Below are 24696 nucleotides of genomic sequence, written 5' to 3'. Positions count from 1 at the left end.
CCACCCCACCCCACCCCACCCCACCCCACCCCACTCCACTCCCCCCTCCCCCCAACCCGTTCCCTTCGCCATCAGAAGCGAGGACGGCTTAAATTCATCTCGGAATACGAAGACAGGAAAAAATATATAAGGGAAAACACCACATGCCTCCCAATAAACAGCAATTAGTTTCCCGCGATAGGAACATTCGTTTGGTTTTCCAGAAGCGGGGTCTGTGGAGATGACTTGTTCATGGTGCAGACAGGGGCGGCGACCACTCGGAAAGCTCAAACATGTGCTCACGACTGAACAGGCCATTTACTTCAGGTTCCTTCATCTGACTGTCTTGGCATAAGTGCCAAAGGACAGCAAAATGTCATCATTCTGCGCCTCAGCCTTTCCTGGTGGTCAACCCGACTAATGCGACTCGCTGGCTCCGCCACTGAACAAATATGCAAGCACGCGCAGCAAGGTAAGAAAAAAACGGCCGAAGTGGCCGTCTGAGGCGCTGCGCGTATCGCGACACCCAGAGCCAAGCCTGGAACCTCCCCTGAGCAGACGGCCGAGCCGCTCGACTGCGTCCTGTTCCCCACCACTGCCTTATCACAACACGTTGTCCGCGGCCGCTCCTGGCATTACCCACCGAAGGCACGGGCGGCTGCGACGGAGACTCGGGGTCTGTCAAGGCTCGTGTCGTCCCCGCCCCTCCCCACCAGCAGGTCAGAGGGAGGCACAGTTGCAGAGTAACACGACTGCAGCGGTGCGAGCCCGGGTCACAAGGGAGGGGGGGTGGGGGAGGGTGCAGGGCCACTCTGCATCGGCCCATCGCACCAGGGACATCCTTGCATCATCCCTAACCAGAGGTCACAGAGAGAGGTACAAGGTCATCTTGCTCCGACTCGACCAGCAGGTCAGGCGAAAGGATGGGTACAGCGTCATCCCGCATCGGTCCCGGCCAGGGGTCATGACGACACGGGAATCACGAGCGCATGTATACATGCGGCTGGATCCCATTTCACCGGACGAGGGACGCTTATGACCTTGGCACATACATACGTCAATAAATAACCCAGTGATCCAGCGGCGCGTCAGACGACCAAACAGACGCAAACGACATCGACCCGACACGAGGCCGCCGTTGCCCGCCTGTTCCCTGTCACTGTTTGGTAAGCGTCACGACGCCCCTGGAGCCTTTCGCGCGAGCCTATCCGCAGAATTGTTCGTGCGAAAAGTTACGAATTTTTCTGATTGCCAAATGGAATAACCGTACGGATTGTCGCCTTCGTCTGTTGTGGTAGCACGTACACAATGTTTCGGCCAGCTAACTCCCCAGCCGCTGTCAGGTGTTATTCTGTGGAAAATCTTCAAAAATATACAGGGGATGAATGATACCAAATTCCAGAACTGAAAAATCATCCTTCCCGGTTCTCTCAGTTGATAGAGCACGGGACTCACAATCAGAAGACTCTGGTTCGAATCCTAGCGATTCTGAGGGAGAGGATCCGGGTTGTGGCGCATGCATGACTCAAAGCCAACATCACGCAGTCGTTCTCAGGACTCAACATCATCTGATGACGGCCACAGAGTTAATCGGCCGAAACGTTGTGTGCATTACGCACCAAACGAGGACGTGAATCCGAACAATTAATTCATGTGATGTTAATACCTGGTCTCAATCCTTCCGCAAAATTATCTGGCTTCTTTCTTTGCCGCGAGTGGTGCTGATGTCATGTGATGTGTCACGCGCGGTACTGCTTTCTTTGCCGCGAGTGATGCTGATGCCATGCGATGTGTCACGCGCGGTACTGCTTTCTTTGCCGCGAGTGGTGCTGATGCCATGTGATGTGTCACGCGCCGTACTGCTTTCTTTGCCGCGAGTGATGCTGATGTCATGTGATGTGTCACGCGCCGTACTGCTTTCTTTGCCGCGAGTGGTGCTGATGCCATGTGATGTGTCACGCGCGGTACTGCTTTCTTTGCCGCAAGTGGTGCTGATGCCATGCGATGTGTCACACGCGGTACTGCTTTTGTTTCCGCTCACCTTCCCCATCACATGTCCATCTATGCTTGTGGCGTGTGTGTGAAAACCTCGCAGCAAATAAAAAAACTTTGGTCTTGAGTGATCTCCCTACAGCCCATGTACATCTTCATCTAGCCACCGAAGCATGGTGTTACTTTCCACAAGCTGAGCTGTGCAAGGCCTTGGTGTGTCACACTGTTCCGCAGGAATGACTTCAAGACATAAACACCGGCCGATTCCAATAGCAATCACGGCGCCGATGCAGCACCAGTAAATAAGGCGACAGCAGGCCCCGGCTTCCTGTGTTTACGAATTCGTCATGCGACGAGGGAATGGCAGGTGAATGATTTTGAGGTCCATTTCGGAGCATCGCCTGTTCCAGAGCCGTCGTTTCGCAAAAGGAGTTGGGGGAGGGGGAAGCGCTGAACAGTAAAAAATTGCCCGATATGCCACAAAAATACGTGAACAAACGGATTTCTCCCCGAAACTGGCCTATTTTGCTGTCACACAAAGTTGGGAGTTGAAGCCCAAGTTCATAGGGGGGGGGGGGGGGGCGGCTGGAGCACACCAATTGGGTAGGAAACTGCATCCCTGATATGTCCCATGACTGTCATCTGTACTAGCCTTTAAGACATACGTGAGAGGTAAGGACCCGCCATTCTCCTCTTTGATATCTACTTTTAAAACAATATATCAGGTGGTAGGTACATGTGCACATGGTAACGCGCGTCCTCATCAGACAATAACAAAGATGTCGGACACGTAACAAACACTCAAAGATACAGCTGACAGAAAGCACCAGACAGTCGCAGACACAGGTGGCTCACACGTAGGAGACACTTGCAGATAGAGGTGACAGATACTTTTCAAACACAGACAGAGGTGACATACGTATGGGACGCTTGGGAGGAGGCTTTAGCGCAGGCGCCCTGCCGATGCTCCAGTGACCTTAACGCACCGAACAATCTCAAAGTAGGTGTCAAACACGTCGTAACGGCAATGTGATGAGGTGATCTGATTCGATACAAAAAGATCACGACATGATCCTATTCGATCACGATCAACGCTGGATCAGATCCCACCTCCGCATGACACCGAGCCAGATCCCAAGGTACCCAAATATTTCTTAATATTCAAAAGAGGAAACGTGACGCACGTCGTTGTACATCCGTTTATACAGCGTTAGCGACTGCAGTGACCATGTTAGCGCTGAGAAATCATGACGTAACCGGGATTTGAGTCAGGCTTCATGTGAAGGCCGAAAGAGCTAACCATCTGGCTACTGTATCCTATCAGCATATACAATACGATAACATCCAAACCCAATCTGCCCAATTTCAATTACATTCAGTGCGACCCGGTCCGAATAAAGCCTGGTTCGGTCCAGATCCGATCCATTCGATCACATCAACTCGGGACCGATCCCACCCCGATCCGGCGGCACGAGGCCGATCAGACGGCGGCGCTCGACCGGACCTGGCCCGGGCCGACCCGACCGACCCGGGCGGTCGATCCCGACCGACGCCCAGGCCCAGCCGCGGCCCAGGGTCATGCGACCTGCTCGGGCGGCGACCGCCGAACCTCGCGCCTCCTCCGCCGACGCCGCTCGGCACCGGCTCGCCGGGAATGTCCCCCCCCCCCCCTCCCGTCACCCACCGGCGCAGACCGCGCTGCCACCGCCGCAAGGCCTCCCCGTCCGCCTTGGGCCGCCGGATGGTAGTCACGCACGCGCCGCCGCCACGTCCCCAGCGGAGGACGAGCTCGTGACGACGGCGGGCGCCGGCGCTGCCGGCACCCAGCCCCGATCTGCCCGATCGATCAGCAGCGACGAGCGAGGGCCGACGACGCCGCGCGCCGCGATAGGCAGGTAGGGATCCACTCAATCAGCTGGACAGGATCAGGGTCGGCCCGGAGCTGCCCGAGAGAAGACCACAGAGGCCGACCCGGGTACGAGGGAGCGGTCGGCGTCACCGGACGCTCTGTGTGCTGCGAGGGCCGCTCTGGACCAGCCGGTCCCAGAAGTTGTCCGTGTGGACCATAAGTAAGAAGCAGGAAGACACGTTGTTAGCAGCCAAGACAAATATTCCCACTAGGCGATTGTCAAAAACGAGGGGCAGCCCTAAGCAGGAGTCAGCAGCCTTCAGCAGGAGTCGGCAGCCGTCAGCAGGAGTCGGTAGCCGTCAGCAGTCGTCGGCAGGAGTTAACCGCCCCTCTTATCCTCTTTCTTGCTTCATCCTAAATCCTAGCGACGCCCTGCTTGTCCGCGGCACGCTGCGTGCGTCAGCCACGAGTGGGCCGAGATGCCTGGAGGGGGACCCCGACTGGGTGCCCAGCGCACACCCCGACCAAAATCAGCAGGAGTCAGTGCTCGTCAGCAGGACAAGCAACCGTCTCAGGGTCCGCAGTCTTCACCAAAACTGTCAGGCGGTGCGCACCCTGGGCGCCCACCCGGACGGCCTGTAGGCGGCACCTGGGCCGGCGGAAGAGACACGGCGGGAGGGCGGCGGCAATGGACGAAAGAGACGGCAATGGACGGTCCCGGTTCGGTCGACCTGACACCAGACCTCTTCAATTAAGGCACCCCGGCCAACGTCATATGCGTCTGGACCATAGTGATCACGGCGGGACGATGCATCGGCGCATGGGTGCTTGCTTACATTACTGATGACACAATTTATCAAGGCGATAAATCCCCGTAATGGCTGCGACTGCTGCAGCCTTCCGCGTCGGTTGTCGCGACAGGGCCGGCGCAATTTATGTACTCATAGCGTTCGCTCCTGTTTTGAAACGATTGCATGATGCAACAAACGGCTGACTCAGATTCCCGTAGGCAAGCGCTCGCCGTGGCGCAAGGCGCTGTGACGTCACGGTCCTTCCTCCGTACTCAGAAGTCGATAAGCCCTCGCCTCGTCGGTCTGATACGGTTCCACGGCACAGGCATGCGTCGGAGCTTTCCACAGACGTCGCGTGGTCAACCCGGAGCAGCCGGCACGCCTCGAGGCCCGAGCGGCGGCCGGCAGCTGCCGCCTGCGGGGCGGCAGCTGCACCTGCTGACAGCGGCTGCCATGCAACCTTCGGTAGGCCACGGCAGTTGATAGATTAACAAACGCAATCATCGGGTCATCTCGTAAAAATATCTATATTGGCCACTTGTTGCCACACGAAAATTGACTGTGCCATGTTTATTTTCTGGTTCTCCTCATTTATACGCTCTCTGCAACGCCCGTTCGATTGTTCTATGGTTAATTTGTGTTTAGTTTGTTTCATCCTTTTTCTGTTTTCTTTTTGTCATCCGTGCTACGCATGGATGGGCGGCTTACTCGAGCTTCTCCAGTCTCGCTTATCACTGCAACTTACACCACTGTGGTCCGCAGTAATCATGTTATGCAAAGTCCTCGGATTTGTGACCGGTTTGTTACACGGAGAGTGGTTTCGCTGAAACCTCGCACGCTCTCACGCTCCTTTTCCCTGACGCGGTCTCCCGGGGCGGGAGCCCGGGGAGAGGAACGGGTTATCAGCTGGCGGTGCAGCTGTGACACCGGTGCCAGCGTTATGGTGACGGAACGGCGCTACTACCACTAAAGCAAACATTTCGCCGCGCATCGCCGGTACCGCGCAATCGTCCAGACGTCACAGCCTAGCCTCCGAGGCTCGCGCAGATCGGCACCCGATGTGACGTCACACTTCACATGACACCACGTCACCGCTGATGCTCCACTATCTCTGACTGTGAAAGAAAACGATTCAATAGACAATTCCACATCCGTATCCTGTACATCTCCTCCAGTCAAAAGCATCATATCCACCAATCATCGATTTCATCTACACTTGCGACTGACCCGAGAGTCTCACCTCCTCGGTGTACAAGCGGAACACCGCTGCGCACGTGACGCCGCGGCGCGCACACGCACCGGCGCGTGCATCGTCTTTGGACGCGCGTGACCTCCATTATGGGAGTCCTCACGTGTGGGCGTCATTATAGCCGCTCCGGCAGAAACAATTGCCTACCAATTCCGCGTGGCGTCGCCGGCTGCGCCCGGGGGCGGGGGTGGGGATGGAGTGGGGGATGACCCATCGATCCCATCAAACAACGGAAAAACGACGGGAAGCGTCTCTCTGGCAGGGAACGACAGACGGGCAGAGGGGAAGTCGGTCTCACCGATCCCACGGTGGGACGCGGGACCGATCCCACGGCGGGACACGGGACCGATCCCACGGCGGGACACGCGCCATGCGCCACACGGCGCGCGCGATAAGCTGCTAAATCGCGTCGAAGCGAGGGACATGTCGAAAGTGCCACCGTCAGGACGACAGCCGGCACTGATCTCTAGTCGATTTCGCCCTGGCCCTGGCCCTCGCTGTCACTCCTGTCCCCGCTGTCGATCTCGCCCCCTCTCCTCTTCCACCTTGTTGTCGCTCCCTGCAAGACGAGGCGTGCGGAATGGCACGAGAGCGCTGCCCTGGCGCGCCAAACGGGCCGTATCAAGAGCGACGGCTTACGGGGCCGCGATGGCCGCTCTGTCGCGCCACGGCTAATTCTGTGTCTCTTTGTTGGGCACGATCCCGTTATTGGTTCAGTTATTATGAACGGCATTTTGCCCTCGCACATTGGATGCTGCTTCAGTAAACAAGTAGCACGGTGCTGTCGTTTGCTATAGTAATTCAAACGGCGGCGTTGTTACAGGTATTAAGATCCACAACAGTGGACACGATGTTTAAAGAACCTGTCAGTTATAACAGTTAGAAAACGCGTGGCAACTGATATCCGAGGTCAAACTGACCCTTCGCTGCTCGGGGAACGAGCACAGTGCGTGACAAGGACACGATACAATGCCAATAATTCATCCTCCTGCGGTAATAAATTCAACTAGCGTTTCCAAGCTCTGAGCACTGCTTCGTACTTCTGACACTACTGCTCGTCAATGGTCACGGAGATGTACACTTTAACCTTGAAACCAAACAGAGGCCAGAGTGAGAACAGAGGCTATCGTTCGACACATGAGTCGAACCGCTAGGGCAATATCGGGTCATTTCGCAGTTTTTGGTAGCCTCCAGGCCAGCAGGATGACAAAGCCAGCCTGAGCTCATCTGACGACGGCCCACGTATTAGCTCACGACAGGAAAAACAGGCACGTGCGCCCGTCAGGCCGCACGCTTGAATGTCGAGATGACAGCTGACATGCAGCATACACAACACGCGTTATGTTTGAAAGGGATCGCCGACCGCCCGGTCTTGTTGCGGACCACACAGCGCCGATGACAAGGTGCACGCGGTACCAGAGACACCCGAACTAATGATGCTTCATTCCCGCTGTACTTTGGGATGATATCTTGTTCAGTCGGCAACCGGGTGCACTGATCAGAGCACACGTAACGTGGGTTCGAATCCCACTTAAAGTATCGTCATTCTCCGATAATGAGGGAAAACGTACCACTGGATGATAGCGTCGTAGCATTGCATAGCATGGTAAAATCCCCTTATCATCTGACTATCAAGCTTAAGTCAAGCTGTCCTCTACCTCGGCCACTTAAGCGGCATTGGTTTGTGCCGGTTAAGTGCCCAGCGCAAACCAATGTTCCACAACGTGTCACTCTGCGAGTGTCGCCTACTAATTTGTGGAGCCTCCTAACCTCCAATAGGCTGGCCTCATCAGTGGAAGGGCATAGCCCGTGGAACAAAATGGGTAGGTAGGTTGCCCTCATCGACCATCGAGCATCGTTTCTGATATGAGCGACCCATTGGCCACCGGTACACCCTGACTCGGATATGAGCACCTCACTGACCACCGCTGCACCCTGTCTCTGCGTGACCGGCCCATTGGCCGCCGCCGCACCCTGTCTCTGATGTGAGTGGCTCACTGACCACCGCTGCACCCCGTCTCTGTGTGAGCGTGCCATTGGCCGCCGCTGCACCCTGTCTCTGCGTGAGCGTGCCATTGGCCGCCTTTGCACCCTGTTTCGTATATGAGCGCCTCGCTGACCACCGCTGCACCTTGTCTCTGTGTGAGCGTGCCATTGGCCGCCGCTGCACCCTGTCTCTATGTAAGCGTGCCATTGGCCACCGTTGCACCCTGTCTCTGTGTGAGCGTGCCATTGGCCGCCGCTGCACCCTGTCTCTGTGTGAGCATGCCATTGGCCGCCGCTGCACCCTGTCTCTGATGTGAGTGGCTCACAGACCACCGCTGCACCCCGTCTCTGTCTGAGCGTGCCATTGACCGCCGCTGCACCCTGTCTCGGATATGAGCGCCTCGTTGGCCACCGCTACACCCATCTCTGTGTGAGCGGCCCACTGACCACTGCTGCACCCTGCCTCTGCGAGCGGCCCACCGGCTAGTTCAGTGATACGATCTCCGGCACCCGGCCCCTTGTCGGCCATTCATAGTCGCCGGGTCTGAACATGCCCGGGGGAGGACAGGCATCGAGACCCGTCCGCACGTGAGTTGGCCGGCTGGAGCGCGGCCGCAGCTGGTCCTGCTGACTCTGGCGCCGGCTCTCGGCCCGTGACGATCGCCTGGTCAGCGCCCAGGTGACGGGCTGTCCGCTTGGGTCATGGTCACACGCCGTTTCGCGTCTCTCTCGCTCCCTACCTCGCTCCCACTCTCTCCCCGGAGGAGCACGGAATCCGGCCGGCTGGCTGACACACTCCGGACAGACAGATGGCTCTGCTTGACGATGGGTCTGGTGACGGCGGTCGAGGGGAGCGCTGTCTGGCAACAGCGGCCATTGGCCACAGCCGGTCTGCTGGGCAGGGCGGCAAAGCTGCAGCAAGTCGGACACATAGACGAGCGGCCCACCGGACTCACGACCATCTGGGGGGAGGGGCTGTGCCGCTTCAAGCCGACTTGACTGCCGTCTCCCATCACTGAGAATCGCGTTGCATCTCTCGTGGTGCGATGCCGGTAGCGGCGCGTCTGGGAAATCGTGGGTGAGGAGTTCAATTCCCAGCGGAGCCCGCCCTTCCTGTCGGGGTGAGGGGTAGACGACGCCATATAGCCTCCGCAGCTGACTGCGCTGTAAAGCCCCAATGAAACATACAGTCTCTCGCGTCGGCATGTAATACCCGCCACAGCGCATGGGTCAGTGCATCATGCACAGAACGCGCATAACTGAAGGTTGGAGGAGTCTGGAATGGGTCTGGAGAAGTGCCTGGCACGTTTGATCCCGCCTGCCCACAAGGCGTGGGCCTAAAAAGCCCGCAGGGCTTCTAGCGGGCATTGCCGACTGCTTTGCGGATGTCGCGGGTATTCCAATCTAAGATTATCGCACTTGTTTGTCTTCTTATCAACAGATTTATACATATAAGCCAGCAATTGCTGGCAATAAATGGCCATGACATTTGTTTGCATGCAAATGATAAGATCGGAGAGATGCATTATACTATAAAGTTTTCCAGCTATATAATGAATGCCATTTTATGAGCATATAGTTCGCGACACGCTGTAGCTTCAAGGGTAGACTGTCATTGCTTAGAAAGTGTCAAACCTACAGCACAGTACAATTATTTGTTATATACCTGCATTCCAAATCCAGAAAAAGTGGCACCGTTAGTCTGGAGTGCCATCTCTGACCCAGTCCAACTCCATCTCAATCCCCTTCCACCTACCCCGGTCCCACCCCAATCCAACCTCAGTCCCGAACCCTTTGACCAATCGGATCCCTGTTTCGTGTTGTGGCCCACACCGCGCCGCACCAGTTGCTGCCGTCCCGGGGGGGCCAGCTCTCAGTGCTGACGCGGCGCCACAAACCCGGCCACCGCGCGAGACCACAACAATCCGGCCGCCCAAGCCGCACGACTGCATCAACAGGGGAAACAAACCGGCCGGCCCACACACAGAAGCCGCCGCGTTTCACACATGGTCATGCGTGGGGAGATGAAGGCACCCCTTTCGATGTCCCGGCTATCATTTGCCAACAGCTTAGAAAGATCCCTGGGGATCGGTGGCTTTCTGTCATTTTTTTATTTCATAAACGCCCCCACAATTTTGGAAGGCCCTAGTGCAGTTCGCACTGGCACCCAAGGGAGTTTTAGCATAGCAGAGGCTGGTGCATGCAGCTATCCTGAGGTTATAACTCCTCAACCGTTGCTTTGATCGAGCTTAAATTGCCCGCTGGGGTATGCTTATACTCATGGATATGTTTAACCAAAGACCAAAATGGAGCCCTTCGCGTGTAAGATTCCCTTACCAGCACCGGCACTAAGCCCGAGCAGCTATCCACACCTGTATCCACCCTCTGATCGTCGCGAGCAGAAGTCACCCAACCGCTTATCCCCCCTCTGAAATACCCTGCTCTTCGCCACCCTACAAAGTCGTTGAGAAGTGTCAGGTGCAGTCCCATAGTTGTTTATGCCCAAACCAATTAGACAGATGTATGGTATCCAAAATAATTTTCAAAACCTTGTTACTTAATTTGCCTTCATATTCGTATAAATGGATGCATTATCCTCTTATTATGCACTCACAATTCTTTTAATTTTGCACCAACAATTCATTATCACTGTTGACAAACTGAGATTTCGGATCCGGGGTGCAATTTTCCTACAAGATATGTATGAACTTCATGTAATTTCACACGCCACACGCATTGTAGCTCAGCTTAGCAGCTGTCCGCCGAGGGCAGCGGTCATGAGCTGTTTAGAGACAAATGACGTCAGCAAGGGACGCGTGCGTCCGTACTTATTTAACCAGAGAAGGAATATTGGAAATGAAGAATCTGAGCCCAAGGCGACACCGGTCAACTATGTCTTGACCAGTAGGTAGATGATCAGGTCAAAACATTAAGTACTGCATTCTCAGTTAGACCACTTAACCATATACACAAATGCATACAAGATATGATATTTTCCTACAAGATATGTATGAACTTCATGTAATTTCACACGCCACACGCATTGTAGCTCAGCTTAGCAGCTGTCCGCCGAGGGCAGCGGTCATGAGCTGCCCTCGGCCTCATGATAACATGATAACATGATAACCAACATACACAAATGCATCAGAGATACGCAGCCCTCAGTCAGACGGCACAGCTTATTTATAACAGACTAATCATTTCGTGCGTGACACTTCGACATAAACCACCACAATTAATGCTTCTCTATTTTCAAATCCATTAGTTTCAATTCCGTGATTATATCACTTTTGGCATGGAAGGCAATGGAATGATCATCACCAATGGAAATGTGCGTCTTTTTTTGCCACCGCACTGCAGGTAGCTTATAGCACCGCGTACATGCATCTGTTCGCATGTTTTATAGCTGGTGCAAACCAGAAGTCATATATATATATATATATATATATATATATATATATATATATATATATGTAAATCATTTTCTTGCTGAGTTGCTAAGGTGATCTGACAGCAATATTAGACATTGTCTGGGTTGGGTGCTTCTCGTCACTGCCTCTTTCAGTTTTGATTTTTGTAAGCACTTTGTTTCAGACTTCCCGGCGTTTTATTGGTCCGTGGGGACCTACAAAATATGACATTAATCTGCGTCATGCATGTTTGTTTTTCATGATTGACAGGTTTTTCTTTGACTTTCATTTCACTTTTTAGGCCATTATTTGGGAATTGAGCTGCTTGCACACTAGTGAGGTGTCTGACTTTACGTGCTTCTCAGCCGCATAGTGTTCAAGTTGTAATTCTGGCCATGTCATGCCCGATGTACTCCCGTGATTTTGACCCATTTCACAGATTTACCGGCCTGGTAGCGTTGCCTTTATCCAGCTGACGACGGCCTCTGGCTAAAGATACAGTTCGAACCAAAATAAGAGGGAAAGATGTCATGTATCGGTCTGTGTGTCGTAAAAATCATCTAGAGCTGCACAAGTCAATACAAAACATTGGAGTTATTCGTTATAGTCAGATGAAAAAAGTGTACATTATTTTATCTCCGGGAAAACCTTTGAAGCGGAAAGGACCCACGATCTGAGTGAAATGTCCCACACACAGTTCACGACACAACGAATCTTGAATGTCTTTGGTGCTATTGTCCGCCATGGACAGTAACTTTCAATGGCTCACAGCGGTGCGTCACAGCAGGAGCATCAAACGCCAGGGTCATGGAGAAACCAAGCGACTTGTGGTCAAAACGCTCGTGGTGAAGAGCGAGCATAATGCCAGAACGCCGCTGAAATATGCATTCCAATTGGTACACTCGAACTATTAAGGAAGCCATTAAGACTACTTTTGTCGCACCCATCGGTCATGTGGGTACATACTTGCACCATCAATTTTGTTTAGCAAAAAGGTCCTCCCTCTTGAAAACCTCGCCAGCAGTGCGGCAGTTCGCCTGTGCCTCACGTATGTGGTTGGATCAGTAAGGCCAGTAGTATTCAGGAGCCGGACCTCAGGCCGCAAAACTGGCTATCAGGGTCAGCGGCTGTTGTGAAGCACAGAAGCTCCAGTCTAACGCTAGGCATAACACTCGCGTGTAAAGGGATAACGGAATGATTATGAACGCTGTTCTTCCTCCCCTCTCCCTGGTGCAGGCTTTAACACAGGAAGAAAGGTTGTTGTACGCTGTTTCCTCGCCCATGAGTTAACAGCTACGACATATCCACCACCTTAAACCCGGATTTGGCTGAGCCCAGTCAGGTCAGCACATATGCATGTATTTCAGGCCCTCCTCTCAACCCAGCCAGCCCACTCCAGCAGGCGGTGACCGAAACCCACGCGCCTGGCCGCGTCCGAGCACTACGAGCACGTGCATTTGTCACGGACCCATCTGCACTGGACCGGTGCCCCGCGCCCCTCCCTGCCCCTCCCTTCCTTCCGCCGTCAAGTAACGACATGATAATGGTGCAGCGGGCACAACGTGGTCGCCGTCGGCGCACTGCGTCAGGGGAGCCGACCCACGCTAACAAAAACCAGAGGTCACATTGCGTGAAAGGTATTCTTGCAGGAAGAGATACGGACGGCCTCATCGTGCCGGAATCGGATGAAGCCATACGGGAGAGGTTCACTATGTGGCGAGGGAAGAACCCGGAGCAATGCGGTGATAACGATGGCATAACGGCTATTGCGCGAACGCAGACCTGACCTCTTCGCAAGAAAGATGTAAAACATTTTAAGCTGGAAGGTGGAAAGAACTGCCTTCCGGCAGACAAACTGGCCTGGGATTCGGCCCTGTATCAGTTTTCACGTTCCTCTGGCCATGTCAGAGTAACGGGCCGGTGATGACAGTTGTCCGATGTCTAGTTATAAGTCTACATCCCAGTCGGCCATGTCAGAGTAACGGGCCGGTGATGAGAGTTGTCCGATGTCTAGTTATAAGTCTACATCCCAGTCGGCCATGTCAGAGTAACAGGCCGGTGATGAGAGCTCTCCGATGTCTAGTTATAAGTCTACATCCCAGTCGGCCATGTCAGAGTACCGGGCCGGTGATGAGAGCTCTCCGATGTCTAGTTATAAGTCTACATCCCAGTCGGCCATGTCAGAGTAACGGGCCGGTGATGAGAGTTGCCCGATGTCTAGTTATAAGTCTACATCCCAGTCGGCCATGTCAGAGTACCGGGCCGGTGATGAGAGCTCTCCGATGTCTAGTTATAAGTCTACATCCCAGTCGGCCATGTCAGAGTACCGGGCCGGTGATGAGAGCTCTCCGATGTCTAGTTATAAGTCTACATCCCAGTCGGCCATGTCAGAGTACCGGGCCGGTGATGAGAGCTCTCCGATGTCTAGTTATAAGTCTACATCCCAGTCGGCCGTGTCAGAGTAGCGGGCCGGTGATGAGAGCTCTCCGATGTCTAGTTATAAGTCTACATCCCAGTCGGCCATGTCAGAGTACCGGGCCGGTGATGAGAGCTCTCCGATGTCTAGTTATAAGTCTACATCCCAGTCGGCCGTGCCAGTTACAGTGGGAAAGCCCCGACAGAGGCTGATTTGTTGGCTCGGTGGTTAGCGATTTAGCGGGGGTACCTGGAAAAATGTTGTACTCGTTTCATGTCAGCTGTCAGTTGTCATCTCATGCTCACCGTAAAGCGCGCTATCACTCACAACATAACAATTTGCTTTGTCTTATATCTGATGTCCGGGGTAGTGTCCCAGACTGTCCAAACCGTCGATTCCGATAGATCTAAAGATCTATTCTATTTCTGGATCGTTTCCATTATGGATCGTTTCTATGGCTCTATTCCTTTGCTGTCGGAATCCATCAAAACGAAAAATTGATGCGTGTCGATAAACTTACCACCAGGGGGATATTTGACACGGAGTCTGCCGTATAGGCGAAACATTTCAAGCATTATTTCACTCATCAAAGTGACACACCAGAAAAAGTGCAGCATAACATTATTCATCGAGCTCCTGATAGTCGTCACTCTCCAAGTCTTCTTTAGTCATAAGCTCAGCATGCGAAAATTACCCACAGCGGCCATTTGAGCACACAGACCCAGCAAACTCAATGGCTCGCGTGACAGCACCAGGCCTCCGAAATGAGAGCGTGGGTCCCCAGAGCCGGGTGCCGTGCATGGCACAGTGATTGCAGCGCGCCGCTGCACGTGCCTGGTGCGTGGTGGTCCACAAAGGCACGCGCGGCCGCCGGCTCCGAGTGTGCCCACTCCCAATCTGCTGGAGACCGCTGTAGAGGCACGCCACGCCTGTGGAAGTCGATGTGAGGGCCACCCTACCAGGCGCGCCTGTTGCAGGCTGACCTGACCCACGGGGCGGCTCTACCAGGCGCGCCTGCACAGGCTGACCTGACCCAGGGGCGGCTCTACCAGGCGCGCCTGCACAGGCTGACCTGACCTACAAGGTCGCCCCCCCCAGGCGCGCCGAGGTGGCAGTCCCCGTGACCGGTAGCGGGCGGGACACGACTGGTTAAGGTGACCAGTGTTGGTAGATCAGCTCATCCAAGACAGCTCATTCCCGTGCACCACCGGTCACGCCCACCGATCGCTTTCTACGCACTAAACCGTGGGAAAACAATCGCTCAAAGCCAACTCATTTGGACGACCGGACTTAAACATCGATCAGCGCGACTGCGGGACACGGCGGCGATAATCGGTTCCCGAAGACTGCACCACCCAACCGACGCGGCGGCCAAAGCGGCGCAAAACACCCAGAGAGAGGGTGAGAGAGAGAGAGGGGGACAGAGAGAGAGGGGGGGACGGGAGGAGGGAGGAAAGGAGGGAGGGAGAGAGGGGAAGGAAGAGAGAGGGAGAGGAAGAGAAAGAGGAAGAGGGAGAGTTGGGGCCGATTAGCCGGCATACGATCCCACGGCACGAAGCTCGCCATAATGCAGGGTCTGACATCCGAGACGGGCCTTGCAAAACAGAGGCGACAGAAACAGCACGGGCCGGCGCCGGCACGTGGCAGCTCCCGTCACGCCGCAGCTGGCACGCCGCAGTGGTCGGCGGGCGGGGCGGTGCGGCGGACTGTCCGGTCAGCCGCCGCCTCCCACCGAATCGATGAGACGCTGGTCGATCGCGGCGTGACGGGCTCGTCACCCGCTGGTCGACCGCGGCGTGACGGGCTCGTGACCCGCTGGTCGATCGCGGCGTGACGGGCTCGTGACCCGCTGGTCGACCGCGGCGTGACGGGCTCGTGACCCGCTGGTCGACCGCGGCGTGACGGGCCCGTGACCCGCTGGTCGACCGCGGCATGACGGGCTCATGACCCGCTGGTCGACCGCGGCGTGACGGGCCCGTGACCCGTTGGCCGACCGCGGCGTGACGGGCCCGTGACCCGCTGGTCGACCGCGGCGTGACGGGCCCGTGATCTGACACCATCACGGCGTCGACACGGGTCGCGACCGCCGGAGGAGTAGAGACAGACTGCTGCGGCGGATAGACTGACAGACGGCGGGGACTGACATCGAGTCCAACCTCCACGCTTGCAACAAACAGCCACCGCCAGCAAGGCAATCCGATGAGGCAGGCAGCGGCCTATGAATGTCGGCATGGACCCAATATAATACCTTATGATTCATGGTTCAATGTCAAAATTTCATTAGGATTACACTACAAGAATATCAAGAGCAACGAAAACTAATCGCGTGCCACTCATTGCCGTTGGCGGTTTTTCGAAGCCAATTAAAAGTGGTCACAGATAGCCCGGCATGGAAATACTGGTGGTGTTCGTGCTGTGAACTGTGGACGTTTGCACGTTTGCGCGATTCACTAACGTAACATGCACTCGTGAGTTAGGCTGTGCATAATGTCGGAGTGGTTTCCCCACACATCTGATTAGGAATTTGTGCTGAAGTCTTGATGTACGACCTGATAAACCGGTCCAGACACTTTCGGCAACGAGACGTTTGTGGGGAAGAAACCTTTCCGAGAGGCTACGCAGAGAGCTGAGCCATTGAACAGTCAGGTTACCTTATGAAGTGGCCTCGTTAACTACTTTCACTAATTCTGAGCACCTTCTACGTTGATTGCCTATGGGCCGTCTCTGCGGTGGCAAGTGGACATTGCCATCTACATAGAGCATGCACATGATTGATAGAACACCTTCGCTGACAAATGTACCTCACACTTCTCAGAATCAACACAAATGAACGGCGGCAATATTGAATTAAACCGATGCAGCAACGAAACCGGCTTGTTAACAACCCACCAGATAGCAAGACCACTGAGCCGGCCAACGCTCACGAAATCGTGGATGGGGAAAAATGACATGAAACGATGCTAGAATATAGCTAACGTATCGACCTGCCTTGTTCCCGCCCTCTCTTCCAGCACGTGGCACGTGCATAGCACCGGTCAGTCATCAGTGGCCCCATTCACGTGCAGGCCTCTTCCCAATCGCGCTTCACCTGAGGCCTGGTCCCTGTGTCGCACCACTCCCCGACCGACTTTGTTTCGCATATCTTGGCGCCAAATAAAACCTTGCCTCCTGCGCTCGGCAACCCTTCCCCGCAGTCCAGATTCCGAACTCGGTCACTCCCACCTGCCCACCCCTGCTTCCTGCGCTCGGCAATCCTTCCCCGCAGTCCAGATTCCGAACTCGGTCACTCTCGCCTAACCACCCTTGCCTCCTGCGCTCGGCAACCCTTCTCCGCAGTCCAGATTCCGAACTCGGTCACTCTCGCCTAACCACCCTTGCCTCCTGCGCTCGGCAACCCTTCTCCGCAGTCCAGATTCCGAACTCGGCCATTCTCGCCTAACCACCCTTGCCTCCTGCGCCCGGCAACCCTTCTCCGCAGTCCAGATTCCGAACTCGGCCATTCTCGCCTAACCACCCTTGCCTCCTGCGCTCGGCAACCCTTCTCCGCAGTCCAGATTCCGAACTCGGTCACTTTCGCCTAACCACCCCTGCCTCCTGCGTTCGGCAATCCTTCCCCGCAGTCCAGATTCCGAACTCGGTCACTCCCACCTGCCCACTCCTTGACCTGTTGGCCAGAATCTTGCCACGTTCGCCCCGACCCTGCTCCGGCCCCCACAACCCGAGATGACGTCAGCGTCGGGGTGCGCAGCACGGTTCGCTCGGTACTTTTCGCGGCGAAAGCGGTGACAAACGTACGGTTCGGCAGGGAACGGTTGGTCTGAGCTGTTTGTGGATGGAATGACAATCAGCTGCTGGCTTCAGTTTTGATGGCCAAAATAAGCAGCGAGCCGATGGGGCCAGTCCGCAATCCAGACGGCATGTTCAACCGACGTTCTGTTTTCGTGACCTGTATCACAAAGCCTGTTCTACGTTCTCAATTCTAGGGGAGCGGTATTAGCAGTAATTACTTCGGGCACTGTCGTGGGACGAACTCTTGGCTTATAAGAATATCGGCTGCATTTTCGGCGAAAAATAGTAGCGCTAGCAGCATTTCCCTACTAGATGTTCTGCACAAAGGCTAACTGGGATGAAAACGGCGTTGACCTACTGCCTCGGACAGACACAGCTGTCGCTGCTGGCGACGGCGGCCTGACGGACGTCACAGCTGGTGACGGTAGCGCGTTGGCTGTGACAACTGGCGGTTGTGACGCCCTGACGTCATCGCTGACGTAGGAATTATGGGCGGTCATCACACTCACTTATTCTTGCTTACGAGACCCGGCGATGGTGACGCTATTCCGTCGCCGTCACCAACATACCGGCCGGAGTGATACAATGCGTGCTGATCGCCCAGGGCCGGGGTGGTGCCGTGTCTGCTCGCCGCCCAGGGCCGGGGTGGTGCCGTGTCTGCTCGCCGCCCAGGGCTATGGTGATGCCGTGTCTGCTCGCCGCCCAGGGCCGGAGTGGTGCCGTGTCTGCTCGCCGCCCAGGGCCGGTGTGGTGCCGTGTTTGCTCGCCGCCCAGGGCCGACCGGGATTGTTTGGTGCTGCACTACGTCCCGGAGCCATTTGTACTCCGCGGCCCTGGCGCCAGTCCCGTGCACGTTGAGGGCTGAGCGCTGCCGGGTATCACGAGCACTGATCCCAAGCGGTCGCTGGGAGTCCGTTGAGGAGTCAGACCCGGATGAACAGCGCTATAGCTCACTTTGGACTACGTCCTCACATAGCGCCGACGGCACTCAGGTCCCGTCGCGGTGGCTATCCTCTCGACGGCGAGATCGTGCCAATCGCGCCGGAGAGTGGCACCAGCTGGCTGGCGCGAGCCAAACAGCCGGAGAAACCGGCCCTATCGACCGATCGGGGCGACGCCTGCCGAGCGTGGCAGGAGCGACGGCAGGAGTACGTGCCGCCGTCCGGCAGCGACAGCGACGCCGTCCGGCAGCGGCAGCGGCGTCAACAGCGGCGCCGACGGCTCGCCGCTCAAATGGCACGCTGGGAATCGTCAGAGAGCTGGGGCTGAGCGAGGGCGAGAGGAGGGGCGCCACAGCTGTGTTCACGTGTCGGAGGCACGTGCTCACGGAGCTCACACGGCACTCTTCAGCCATGCCGTCGCTCCACCAGATGCGGGAGCTGCTGGCGCGTCAGCGTTTCAGAGGCAGAGTTCGGGAGGAGGGCGGAGGAAGGAGACCTCTAACGATGTCCTTACGTCCATCAGACGATTTATCTCGTTGATGCAGCTTTGCCGATTGGCTGCTCGCGCAATGCGTCAGTGATGAGAGCTGGCATCGCGAATGGAGTCTAAGGTCCGCAGAGACCGCTGAGAATATCGCTGTGTCGCGCGTTGCCTGTCTCTTGCCTCTGCTGTAACAATCTGCAGGGTCCGGGAGGCTGCAAGCAGGGACACTATGGAGATCCACGACACAAGCATTGCTTCTTCTCACTGAATTTGCAGAGCAGACGTGCAGGGGAGGGGGCTTCCGCGGGAGTTCGTGCCGTGCCTGTCACCAGAGGCTAGACGACTGATGTTCACCGGTTCAAGGGTGCCATCCTAGACAGGCGGTGTTCCTGCTTAGCGTGCCACTCTCTGCGCAGTTGTCGCCAGCACTGCTCTGTCGCAGCGTCCTGCCACCTCTCCAGATTCTACAGCAGCGCCGCCAGGGCCGCCCGTAGCCCCAGACAACTGCCCCCCCCCCGCCCCCCTCCCCCCCTCCAGCGATAACCACAGATGCTTCTCCCCGATATTCCCAGTAGCGGGAGCCCAGCGACTGAACCAGTCTCGAGACGGAAAGGTGTTCTTATGTTCTCGGTGGCCGCATGCATATAATCCCGATGAGGAATTTCACATCTTTGCCGCAGCTTGTCTACGTCACGACCCCCCCCCCCCCCCCTCATTCTCTCTCACTCGATTATGATCAGCTGAATATGGAGCTTGCCCCTCCGGAGGCCGATCATGTTATGCGCCACGTGACGGGACCAACGGAATGGCGTACCACCATCGTGGTCGGAGGAGGGGCGGGGCGGGGAGATATTACAGAGATCGGTTCGCCTACTTGTCACCCATGCTGGTGATATAAATTCGCATTCGGAACCACGTTTTTCAAGGCCAGTCCATGCGGCTCGTCATATTTCAATATCCGACAATCTGGCGTGACGTAATGCACCTTTAACACTGCCGACTAGACACTTTTGCAACAGCCGACCATTCTCCGTTCCCGGGCCGGCGCTGACGTGTAGCCAGTGATACGGATCGTTCTCGTGCACGCAGAAACAGCAGGCGTCAACCAGCAGCACTAAACGGTAGTTGTTGTTACTCGGTAGTACGGTAGTTTGTTACTAGTACGGTACGGTAGTTTGTTACTCAAATACCATTTCGTGAGACACCGCGTGCTGTCACGCGTAAGAACCTCCACCGGTCCGCTTTTACCACCGCAGGTCAAGTCCTGAAAACACGAGACTTCTCTTCGATCTCCGCAGCTAGATAGCCGCTGTGCCCCATTGTTCGGACCGGGGTGTTCTGCGTGGTATACGGCCTCGGACACCCCTCCCTCGGCGAGCCGCTGCTCATTAGCCAGCAGGGCCTGTGCGCGGTCCGCCTCGGCCCGGCCGGAGCCCGTTCAGCAGGCCGGTCCATAAACAGGCGGCGCCGTGGCCCGGCCGGCGCCGCGCCGCTCGCCCGCTCGAGTGAATGACCTCGCGGTCGTACCGGAAATCTGGCCGCCATTATTTTGTTGGAGTCGCTTCCGGCGGGCGGCTTTCTCGCCGACTGCAGCGGCGCGGAGCCGACAGCCGACGCCGACTGCCAACGCCGGCCGACCAGGCACCTCACACATCACCGGTGAGTGCCGGTGATGTGTGAGGTGTGAGCACCGGTGAGAGAGCCGGCCCGGGCCGCCGCTCGGTCTCGGTCTGGCGAGGGGCGGCCGTCGTCGGACGCGGCGTCAGCGGCCGGCGCTGTGACGACTGGACGCTGCGCCGGCCGCTGCGGTCCGGGGTGAGAGCGTCTCGGCAAACAGACGGGCTGCCGTCGCCGCCGAGTCAGCAGGAGGCGAGCGAGGCCTCGTGACACATCGCAGACGCTGAGCGCCGACCGGGTGTGCTGGGGCACCCCGCTGGAACGTGCATGAGACAAAACCTCTGAGATCAGCTGAGAGGACCTGACATGAGTGGAGGTTTGTATCTCACTTGGCAGCGCCCCCACCTCCGGTGTATATGTCAGCCCCTGCACATTTAACCAAAGACACCGCAAGTTCGTGAAAATCTCTAAAACTCAGCCACCAGTGCAGTGAGAGACGTGGTAACATAAATCAGGTTTTCATCCGATGTGAAAAACGTTTACATGATTTCTAATAGGCGATGTTCGTGTCGTTGTGTTCTGCTTTGTTATGCTACCTTAAAAAAGACAAAAACATTGTTTTTTAAAGTCACCTCCCAGTTCCTAAGTCGCGCTCTTCAGGTACAAGGCGGAATTCCCTTCCGTTTAGCCAAGGCTCTTCGCATACCTTCGCAGTGCTCTTCGGCCATCCCAATCCGCCGAAAGCTAGTTGCTACTGAATGTTCGACCACTCTATGGTATAATGAGTGAATACCAATGGTGATGCTGGCACCGGCCGCCGACTCATTATTCGTGACGTGTCTGGACAGGACAACACAAGTTGATTGGGCGGGCATCGATTAAGATTAACTAGATGTAGCTATCAGGCATTCTGGGTCCTCAGCATCGATCGACGTGTAAAACAAGTGTTTTACCTTGGACGATCGTTCAACCGAGTGGCTGAACAACCAGGGTTACATACCCCGCCACTCCAATCGCGAAAAATACGTGGAAAATTCCCGTAAAGGAAGAGGTTGTGCATATAAGAGATTACAGCCAGGAATGACTTTCAAAACCACCACAGTATGTAGCTTAACCCCCGTGTGTGTGTGTCATTGGGGCTTTATGACGCACTCAACTGCTGAGGCTACATGGCGTCGCCGGCCTCTCACTCTGGCAGGAAGGGCGGGCACCACGGGGAATCGAACCCCGTGCCTCTGGTTTCCCAGACAAGCAGTGGTTAGCGCAGACGCGTGAACCACTACACTACCGGCACCCCTAGCTTAACCCCCAATCCAATGCCTCATGTCAAATAATATAATGTAAATCCATGTGAAATCCTGAGCAAAGTATTGCAGCCTAGCCTTGCAGCCCTGCAATTCAACCCTCCTCATCCCTGCACGTCTGTTATCAACGATCCTAGTCCCTGCAGAGTGTGCTAACCGTCGTCCCGTATCGCTGTGGCACTGCAATGACCACTGAGGCCGCGGCGTGCGATGCCCCCGGGAGGCGCCATTCTGGCGAGCAGGGCGCGTCAATGGCTGGTTGGCGTGCGTGCGCGTGCCGTGAGCGCCGCCGGCGGTCGCGGCAGCGCGGCCGCGGTGTCGGCGCCGGCAGAACGTCCGATCAATCTGGCCGACACCGCAGCCAGATCAGATCCCCGCGACCGTCTCCCCTCGCTGCCGGCGTCCGACGCCGCCCCCCCCCCCCCGCTTTTGTCGCGAGATGGGGGAGCCGCCGGTGCGACGAGCGGGAGGCGGGGGGCGGGGGAAGGCGACAGCTGACGCTGTGCGTGACGTCACACCTGCCGGTCAGCGAGCCAGCCGTGAGCCGCTCACGGCCGCTCACGGCCTCAGAAGGACAAGGACATTCTGGAATAGTTACCTAGCGTGCGCGCACCTAACGTATAACAAAGAATGTTTCCGTTCATCGCACCCGACTGGCCTGGCCACTGATGCATTTATGATGATGATGCATTCGAGGTGTAGGCAGGGGTGTTCAAAAGCTGATGATTGAAGCGACGCGTTCACTTTTTGAGCCCGTTATTCTCGTGCATGCATACGCCTGGCACTACGAAAAGTGGATGACCCCCTCCCCCCTCGGTATCCCCACGCCCATCTAGTATTGTTGAACAAACGGGTTTCACCATTTCCGAGACGTCATGGTGGTGGTGGATAACGATGCATTGCTCAGGCCTGACCGTAGTAGGCCTTTGCCCCGAACTCAATGCACCACGGTTGATGTTGGGCGGAGATTCAGCTTTTGTGATATCCTATTGAAAAATGAGAGTACCTAGGGTGCTGACGGATACAAACAGGAAATACTGTGGTGAGAAATGCGAGCAGCTTTTGATAGATAACAGGATAAGGGGAGCATGGAAAACCGAGGCAGAAAATGTGGATGTAGATGACGAATGATAAACCTACGGCGGAAAAGAAGGGCGCTGCGGCACAAAGCATGCAAACGTAAGCAAGCATGGGGTTGGAGCCATAAAAGCAAGACAAGCGGCGCCACATTCATACAACAAGCAAACAGGGGAGCGGTGCCGAAATGCGGACACATCACGCGAACCAGAAGACAAACTGCATCCCAGGAACAAGGTAGCCAAGGCATAGGTGGGCGTAACTGAGCAGGACGAGGACGCGGATGGAGAATACCAAAGAAAGCTGGTGTGGCAAAGCTGCAGGAATCAGCAGTCCTAACGGGAAAACGCCAAAGTCCTGCCGATTTTGCGGAGGTTGGTGTTACGGCTGTGGCATCGGTCGTACCACATCCTCCACCCATGGCAGAGGATGGCGGAGCCCCGCTGCCGCCTTCCGGCAGGCGCCAGCTGGGCCTGTGCCCTCTGCACTCTGCTGTCGTTCCTGCACCGAACACTGGCGGTTCAATCTATGGCAATCGGCACGGCAGGCCTCGTGCCTGTGACGTCACAGGGGGCATGAGAGGCAGCCATTGGGCCGCTCGGCTTCCAGTGAGCTGCGGCTAAACAATAGTGACGCAACAATGCCGAGGAAAGCCGACGCCCAAACAGTTCCGTTCATTCCGCATGTTAGGCCTGTGACGCGCTGGAGGCGCCACCCGCTCTAGGGAGAGCCGCACTAGCGTGATGGAATGACGATGATGAAGGTGCGTGATTTCTGGGGGAGGAGCACGGGCAGCCTTCAGCCGCCTACCCGCTGCTCGCCACCACCGAGTGACGCCTGGGGTTGCCGGTCGCGCCGGTGCCGTCTGCGCGCGGCCTGGAGCGGGTGCCGTCGGCCAGCGCGGGCGGCCCGACGGCCGGGCCGGGTCCCCGGCCGGCGGCTCCATTCGGCTCAGGTGGCAGCGCCGCCCGCCGCCGCACCGCTCCGCCGCCCGCACCGGACAATGACAAGGATGCATGGCGGCTAATGCGCACAGGGTGCTTCAGTACCCGGTAACGGCTCGTAATGAGCGCTCGAAAGCGTTGTGATTACGTCTGGCTGCAGCCCGCCAGCCGTAAAAAGATTCGTTTCCGACAAAAAGTGGGTTCCGTTTTAACCCAAGTGGATCTTTGTCGAGCTGGTGAAACCGCGGCGAACGCGAAGCACGGACTCTGCATGTCGGCGCCGAAGTGGTGATTTGTCACTGCGCGAGAATCCAGGTCCCGAATCGAGTGGATGTTACAGCGGGTCGAACGGCGCACTGGACGCCGCTCGCGTGGCCCTGGTCGACCCAGCAGCGGTGCGACCTCTCCGGAGAGACCGGGCAACCTCGGGCATTGGCCGCGCACACCTGCCAGTGGCCTCACCTCCCGGCAGGTACTCCAGGCCGTCGTCGAAGCACTTGTAGCGCACGTACTCGGCGGAGGCGGTGCTCTTCCAGGCGCGGCCGCGCACCAGCCGCGACTTGCCCGCCACCGGCATCACGAAGTCGTCGAAGTCGGCCGGCTGCTCGACCGGGCCCTCGCCCGTCTCACCGCCTTCCGCCGCCGCCGCCGCCTTCGCCTCGCTTCTCACCAGCGACTCGGTCGCCTGCTCGCCGGCCGTCTTGTCCACCTTGGCGCCCTGGTCGAGCGACACCATCGTGGCGCGGCACGTGCTCGTCAGCGGCCGCGGCGCACCACCAGCCCGTCACCGAGCACCAGAACCAGCACTTGGCACGCGTGGCGCCGCGACGAACGCGGCTCGCCCAGCCCGCGTGCGTGCGCGCGCGGC

General features: G+C 56.7%; 1 protein-coding gene across 1 annotated transcript in view; it reads right to left on the bottom strand.

Annotated features, from left to right (window-relative positions):
- The window catches only part of LOC119109818 (arginine-glutamic acid dipeptide repeats protein), a 58880-nt gene extending 34184 nt beyond the window's left edge, over positions 1 to 24696 (bottom strand). Inside the window, exon 1 of the mRNA XM_037233571.1 lies at positions 24291 to 24696. Coding sequence (XP_037089466.1) covers positions 24291 to 24564 — 274 coding nt within the window. The 5' untranslated portion in view covers positions 24565 to 24696. The remainder of the gene's footprint in view (positions 1 to 24290) is intronic.

This window comes from Pollicipes pollicipes, unplaced genomic scaffold, assembly GCF_011947565.3.
Source record: "Pollicipes pollicipes isolate AB1234 unplaced genomic scaffold, Ppol_2.1 Scaffold_7231;HRSCAF=8579_pilon_pilon_pilon, whole genome shotgun sequence".
Lineage (NCBI taxonomy): Eukaryota > Metazoa > Arthropoda > Thecostraca > Pollicipedomorpha > Pollicipedidae > Pollicipes > Pollicipes pollicipes.
Note: the sequence above shows the minus strand (reverse complement) of the source record. Positions and strands in the feature narration are given on the sequence as shown.